This window comes from Mya arenaria, chromosome 7 (genome assembly GCF_026914265.1).
Source record: "Mya arenaria isolate MELC-2E11 chromosome 7, ASM2691426v1".
NCBI lineage: Eukaryota > Metazoa > Mollusca > Bivalvia > Myida > Myidae > Mya > Mya arenaria.
The window spans coordinates 57,269,827-57,278,115 of record NC_069128.1 but is presented as its reverse complement, the minus strand read 5'-3'; the positions used below and the strand labels follow the sequence as shown (position 1 = coordinate 57,278,115).

At 35.6% G+C, this 8,289-nt stretch overlaps 1 protein-coding gene across 1 annotated transcript; it reads left to right on the top strand.

Annotated features, from left to right (window-relative positions):
- Positions 1-5,435: 5,435 nt before the first annotated feature.
- Positions 5,436-7,643, top strand: LOC128241286 (heat shock 70 kDa protein 12A-like). The gene is made up of 5 exons (XM_052958227.1): positions 5,436-5,561; positions 5,694-5,847; positions 6,114-6,440; positions 6,988-7,050; positions 7,420-7,643. The coding sequence occupies exons 1-5, from the start codon at positions 5,436-5,438 to the stop codon at positions 7,641-7,643; spliced, it is 894 nt and encodes a 297-aa protein (XP_052814187.1).
- The last annotated feature ends 646 nt before the right edge of the window (positions 7,644-8,289 follow it).

Genomic DNA, 8,289 nt, shown 5'->3' with positions numbered 1-8,289 from the left:
GCTGATTGTTCCTCCACTTAATTGCATCTGCCTCGTTTGAAGTTCACTCAATTTCCTGCAAGTTTGCATTCTCCCTTCAGAAGAAACGATTACCATCTTGCGTCTGAACAAACATTGCTTATAACCTATCTTTTGTGGACCTGGTGTTAGAATGTTTCATGAATTAAATCTGCTACAAACATGAAGATACTTAATTCGTTGACCAGTTTCCAGCAAGCCATATATTATTACACAAAGGTATCGACACATGAGTTTAAAGAAGGTTGACACCCTGCTAAACTAAGGCATTTTGAAAACAGCTCGTTAAAGTGCAGCGGTTTATTTAAGGTTTTCATTAAAAGAGGAAATGAAATTCAACCCATTTTGTAGTCCGCTGAGCACGAATTTCGTGCTTCAAAACCCAAGGAGACTGTTATAGAACTTTATAAGACAGAAAGGGTTGATATACCTACTTAAATAAAAGATTACAGACTGCTCGGTGAAGTAATGCTTACATTAATTGCTCCAACGCAACTAGCCGAAATTGAAATGGATGTGTGTAAACTACAGAACAATTGTACAAGTTAAAATGAATTTGGCGACACGTTGGTTAAAATTAAAGCCATCGAGCATTGGATTAATAAACCAGTTCTTACAGAAACTATCTTTCTGTTAGCAAGTAACTACCGATAAATCGTAATTGACCATAAGTGCAAGCAAATGAAGCTTTACAGCTTTTAAGAAACTTGCTAAAGTATATACATTGCCACCACATGACGTGTACTGTATACAAATGTACCAATCATTATTTTGCCCCACCTGTTGGGCTGTTTACACACACATCGTTTATATTCCAGACTATCAGAAACTCGACAGACATGGTGAGACTGCCAACCGTGATATATACTTGGTCGTGCATCTCGACTGAAGTTTTTGTTTTTCCTTGAGTATGATATAAAGCTTTACTGCTCCAAAGTCAAATTTAAATAATTTTTAACGTACATATTTCATGATTCGTTTCCCCCTCAACTACGTGTTTATTTTAATACTGGCTAAATGACTAACTCTACATGGTTACATTCATCTGCACATGTTCTATTTGTTCTGATATTGCGCTTTAAAATGCATTTATTTTTATCATATTGCAAACATGTCCAATAATTGTATACTTAATTCGTATAATTACGGAACTCTCGACACAAAATCGTCCTCTTTTCGTGTACGTTTGTTTTTACTAGATGTGTTGGTTAACAGGATAGGCATTTTGTTAAGATTGTCCCATGATACAGTTGCACTCCCCTTAAGGTATATTCTACTTCCTGTATTTGATTAATTAACTACCACTTTTAAGCTGTTATCCATTTTCCAAAAACGTTATCGAAAGATTATAAATCGGAACACTGTATTTATTCAGTCAAATGCAAACATGAAGTTTAAAACTTTATATTGTGTTTATATAATATTCCGCAATAAGAATTTCAATATAACGTGTGTTTGCTAAACGAAATGTGTGATATGTAATATGTGTTATGTTATTGGATGTGTTGATACTAAATTATTAAAATGAAGTACTGTATCCAGTCGATAAGGACAGTTACCCAACATTGGTGTTAAAAAGTGTTTGAGACCCTGCATTTAACGAACAAAGGTAGTTTGTGTCAATCATGAGTACGAGCAGTAAATTAATTTCAGTTGCTATAGATTTTGGAGCTGCGTTTTCTGGCTACGCTTATTCTACGAGGGCGAATTTTAAACAAGATCCGGGCAAGGTATTGCTGAAAGAAATAGTTGTATCGCGTTGAATATATAACAAATTTAAAATAATTTCCAAAAACATAAAACCCAACATGGATGTGAAACCACAAACTCTTTGTATAACTTAAATTTGATTTTCAATAACCAGGAAGTAAATAGAAGTGACTTTTCCCATCATATATCTTTTTTGCAAGCATATCATTTTCTATGATACAATAAATTTCAATAATGATTAGTTTAACTATCTTAGTATATATCAATATAACTTAGTTTACACTATCATATCATACGCTTTATGTTGCACTTTGAAATGAGTGCAATTTTTGGCCTACCAAACCACTTTCATATTGTTTTTGTTTATTAAATCACCGAAATAACGAAGGTTTTGTTTCAATAACAGCGAGAAGACACGTACATGTATGATGCACTAAAATGGGGATTAACCTTTCGACTACTAGCAGTTTTTCGTTTAAATATTGACAATAAGTTGAATAACGCGTTTGAACAAGGAATATATTTCAACGCTGATATTGATTCACAAATATGAATAGAAGCTTTATACCTAAACCTTCATATCTTTGTCTAAATAAGCTGATCTTGATCCACTATTCAGTCTTTGTATTGAAGTCCCATACAGCCGCAATTAAATATGCTAATTGAGATAAAGGGCAAACACATCTTGCCTTGCTAAAGTAATAGATACACCGATAAATAGACAATACGTACATATTCTACGCCGTACATTTGGCGGTTATTCAATGTTCTAAACGTAATATTTTAAGAAGTTTATTTGATGAATAGTTATTTTTTGTTTGTAAAAAGACGCTACTGAAATTCTCAAGTCATTTAAGAAAATTATAAACCGGTTTATCAAAGATAACTTCAAAATGACGATAGGTCAGTCATTGGCTTCAATATACTCAGTGTATAGACACGACCGACTGTCGACAGTCAGACACGGAAGTCAAGTTGTGGATCCTAAACCCAATTGTCGGACAACTCGCATTCGTCGGCATGCTGGCAATTGGTTGTGGTTGATGTTTGTTTGTCGTTGGACGATTGATAACACCTCTTTTAAATGTATGCTGCGAGCAGTCACTCGGTATCACATAAGAAACATAGTCTTAGCAGTATTCCGCTAAGACAGCTAGATATGCTTTTATTGATGTCGCAAAAGGATGAAGACCGACTTTGTCGGCAAAGTTTTTGATTCACCTCCGCCTTACGCCCTATCCGTCACAATAGCATTGCGTTTGTACGATAATATTTTGCGACTAAGGCCCCCATAACACAAGATCACATTCCAACTACGTCATTAAAAATCTGGCTGGACGCAGTCAGAACTTGGTCAGCGTAGAAGAAACGCAACAGACACCATTAAGGACTTGGTATGGCCTTTATGGACGAACAGGATGTGAGCGGACTTTGAACATGTTCTAAAAGACGTAGTGAGGACGTGGTCGAATCAGGACGTAGTGAGAACTTAATACGAACGTATTACCGACGGCATGGACAACGTGACGTCGTAACTAAAACCTACTTAGAACTTGATTGACGTAGTACAAGCGTGGTACTGGACGGGAAATATTGAATGGCGTTCTCATCGCGTTGTCTTAGGTTGGCCCGGCGTTCTTGCTACTTCAATGTTGTTCTCACACCGACCTGTCAATGCTTTTACTACGACTATGGTACGTTCGTGCCAGGTTTTTGAAGACCTCACTCGGCTGTCAATACGTTTTTTTGGTACTCAACAAGTTTAGGACACGTTTGTATCACGTTCTTACCACATCCTGTCAGGTTCAGAACAGTGATCATGTATAAATAAGGGATTCAACTCCCCTATAACTTCATTTTATACCAAGACTAATGTGAAAAACTACAGAAACAAGCTCGATAGCAGCTCTAGATATGACAAAAATAGACCAGTTATAAATAGAACACGATTATTCCATCTCGATTACATTTACAATTAAAGATAAGTTATGAGGACGTAATGACGACGTGGTAAGCACTTGGTAAGCGCGTGGTGCAATCTTTCGGGTCGTAGTCAGAACGTACAAAGAACGCATTGGACGTGGTGTGCGCGTATTAAAAAACGCATTCGACGTGGTGTGCACGGGAAGATGCGCGCAGTACGAACGTATTTGGAACGTGTGAGACGCAGTGATTGCCTGACAGGGACGCAGTAAGGACTAAGTCTGAACTTGAGTAAAGGATTTTTCAAGATTTCAACCGCTGCGTTCTTCGAAATTACCAGGACGTAGTGCGATCTTCATGGTTTTCGTCTAGTGTGATGGGAGTATAAAGATAATTTTATAACTGATAGCAATCGCATGCTAAGAAGTAAAATTAAAACGTCCGAGACGAATGTAGCAGTTTGGAGTCTTCATTATCTTTATTTTTAGGTATTCACTACTAACTGGAATGATGGACAGAGTATGATAACAACAAAGGCACCAACAGCTGTCCTCTTTAGGCCTGATGGAACTCTTTTTAAATTTAGATACGATGTATGTAAACTTACGATTGTTATTGGATTTTATAAACATTGAGAAACGTTTTATTATTCTTGTTTGCTATTCTCTCAACCTTCACACTGTTGAAGGTTAATAACGTTTTGTAATTGTTTTTATTGAATCCTTAATCTGGTATAATCTCAAAGTTGAGAATGTTAACAAGCTAGAATCATATTCAAAAACATCATAAAACATTGCTTATGCACAAAATAGTGATTACGTGAAGAATGTTTGCTTTATCATTTTATTTTAATAAAAAGTGTATGGTGGCAAATTAGAAATGTTATTGCCTCATAGCTTTAAAATTATTTTCATAGTACGTGTTCGTCACGACTATATTGCTCATCAATTGTAATGAAACATTAATAATAAGTTTTTATATATTCATGGCTTTATTTCAGGCCGAAACAAAGTATGCCTCGCTTGTGGGGGAAGATGCACATAAAGGCTGGTCATATTTTAGTCGTTTCAAAATGTTATTGTTCCATAAGGTAATCTTTGGAAAAAAACAATAGTGTGTTTCCTTCTAATGATGACAGGTTCGGTAGGTCAGAATTTGTTTAGGCAAGACTCCCTTAAAGTCGTCTATTAAAAGGTTCATTTACTCTTCTTATCGGTACATGGAACTGCCGAAAAGATGTACAAAAACACAGAGAAAAATAAGGGTTTAGTAGGGTGGTTCGGGAAACCTGAAACAGACATAGGTTGTTACACCTTACTACCTATATTACCGCAAATTAATAATGGTGCAAATAAACTAATCATATGCACATTTCTCAGAATGTATCATTTAAGCCTAGCTTATTTGTTTCAAGTTATAAAACCAACAGATGCGCTTAAATCAAAAAAAAAATGTTCACTCGTAACAAATGTTGATTAAAATGACAACAATACATGTAACACAAGAGTTTGAAGTTTCCATGTTTATAATTTAAGACAAAGAGGAATTTTAAGAACAACATCAAAACTTCCAAGGCCAAAAAGCTTTCATTCTTTTTCCTTTCCTTTCCTTAAATTTATGATTTCAAATGTGTACAATTGGTTTACCATAGCTCCAAGTTTAAAGCATTAGTTTGTTTATTTTTCATCTAGAAAGTTACAAAAAGAACAACATTACATGGCGAAAATTGATGCTCAATGAATGCGTTGAAAGTCATTTCGGCTGTCATCAGATATTTCAAAGACATGTTTCTAGATGAATTACCAGAAAAAATCAAGGAAATCACTTTGGATGACATTAATTGGGTATTGACAGTTCCCGCCATAAGGGATGACAAAGCAAAGGAATTTATGGCCATGGCTGCAGAAGAGGTATTTTATATCTGACTATACCGTTAACACATTTTCTACTGAACTCTTTTGCAACGTTGTTAAAGTATCAGTGACTATCAAGATTATTAAGATTGTGAAGCGCACTTTTAACTTGTTTTATTGAAACAAAAGGCAGGTAAACCAGAAAAAAGTTTGATTCTGGTGTATGAACCAGAGGCGGCAGCTCTGTTTTGCAAGCATACACCTTTCTCCAAAGAAGCGTTGTCAGGGAGAGACGAAAGTATCTTCTCCGAAGGATCAAAGTTTATGATCTTAGACTTAGGAGGTAAACGATATGTAAAGCTCCTTTAGAAATCATAATTGAATTAATACAGTAAGTGATGTTTTCATTACTAATTTAAAGGTTTAATTAATAATGCAACTGAAACAACAGCGACAAACCAAGTAGCCAAATTTATTTTCAATTTATTTGTATTCTGGTGCCTTAGAGACACCGAACGAGTGAAAAAAATGCGCAAAACACGCATAGGCGATAGTCTAAGCATCAAGCTATCGTTTTAAATGAATGAAGTTCTTTTCCTTCAATTGTAGGTGGAACGATAGATATTACTTCACACGAAGTTAACTGCGACGGAAGACTAGAAGCCTTAGTTGAGCCTTCGGGTGGTCCATGGGGAGGGGTATTAGTAGATGCAAACTGGTACAAACTATTTGAAGAGCTATTTGGGTCTGATGTAGTAATCGAGTTGTGCGAGGACTTTACAGAAAAACTTGACTTGGATCGTCTTATTGAATTAAAGAAAAGAGTCATTCAACCTTCTGATGCAGAACTTACCAGAATAAAACTTCCATCAGTTTTATTTGATATTTTTGCTGAGAAGAACGAACATGTTTCTTTTCATGAGAAACTGAAAGATAGTAAATTTGAAGACAAGGTTCAGTGCAAGAGGGGAAGTTTAGCAATTCCCAACACATTTCTCGAGGAAACATATTGGGATTCGGTATCAAAAATAACATCTCATGTACAAAGGGAACTTTACGAAAAGAATTGAAGGACGTAAAATCCTTGATCTAGGTCGGTGGCCTTTCAGAATCGGAAATAGTAAGAAGTTCCCTGAAGGCAAGTTTTCCAGAATACACCCTGTTTATGCCCCAGGAGGGCAGCTGCATCCGTTTTGAGAGGTAATCTAATAGAATATTAATACAGGCAGGTACAATACAGCGTTAAGACAAGTAGTCAAATATTCAGTCAAAACTTCTTTTTAGAGACTCTATGCTAGTTCCAAAATTACACTAAACGAAAAACTCAAAGCAAACGAACAACACGGAAAGACCACATCATCATAGCTTTCTCAATAAATGTAATCCGCTTTGGATCGTGCAGAGAAAAACGAGTAAACTAGGGGTTGGGGGTATTATTTAGGTCAGCAAGATTTTCTATTAGGATGTTCCATGTCTATTTCAGGAGCTGTCATATTTGGTCACTGCCAAAACTTTATCATGTCACATAAATTGCCGAATTCCTATGGTACGTAAACACATGATTTTGATTATATTAAGTTTTATTTTAACTCTCCAGTATTTAGATAGACTACACTTATTATGCAATGAGCATCAAATAAACTACGTCAAAACGGAGGGATTTTGGGTGATATTTATTTTTACTTTTTAAGGAAATTATTGTAGCTATCAAATATTGCATATACGTCTAATACAAATAGAAACACTGCATTACGTTCGATTATATTACTTCTCGTTGCTAACAAGACGTACGTTATCTGTGTTCTAGTGTGATATAGCATATGCAAGTCAACATGTCGAACAAATTAAATAATGCATCCTAAGTATTTGTTTGTGAAATGAACAAAAAACTAAATTTCTTTCCCCCTTGGTTTAGGTGTTAGCACCAATGTTCCTTTTGATGTGAATATCCAAAGGGAAGATTTTAAGGTTAAAGAGAGAGACGGGAGTTTGATGTGCTTTGATGTGTTCCATCCTTTGGTCAGAAAAGGCGAGAAGATAGTTGTGAAAGAAACAACAATCACGAAAGAGTTTCGCTCCCATAGGCCAGGAATGAGCCGTGTATCAGTTGACATATACAAAACTCTACAAGATATATAACCCGGAAGAGTCATTTACACTTTGGATTGTGAATGGGTATGCACGCTTGATATAGATGTTGAAAACATACAGTATGACAAGAAGACTACGGGTATCGTCCAGATGCGTTTTGGTGAAACGAGGATTAAATTTAAAGCAACGGAATTCGATACGAATAATTCAGTAAGCTTTAAGCCTTGGTGGTTCCCTTGAGCGATTTTATCACTAAAAAAATGTATCGTTATGGCTATTGAAAACCGCAATGTTAAAAACTATTGATTTAGAATTATACATTATAAAAGTAAGAATAAGGAGAAAGTCGGGTTTTGTCAAATCTGCGTCAAATTAACAACTTACCCCGACTATTCGTAGAATAAGGAGGCTTTACTATTCATCCGGCGTTGGCGTCCAGTTAAAGATTAAGGAAAACTTGGCATATTTACTTATAACTCCACTGCCCTTGATGCAATATACTCCGTACTTCACATAGCTGTCAGGGCCACCACACAATGATAGTATATATTCATACAAACTATGGTACCTGATTGACTTAGAAACTAAAATAAAGTTTTAGGGCACATTGTTTTAGATTTAAGTTTTAGGGGAAGTTGGCATTTTTACTAACAACTTCTATACCCTTCATTCAATTGGCTTTATACTTCAAACA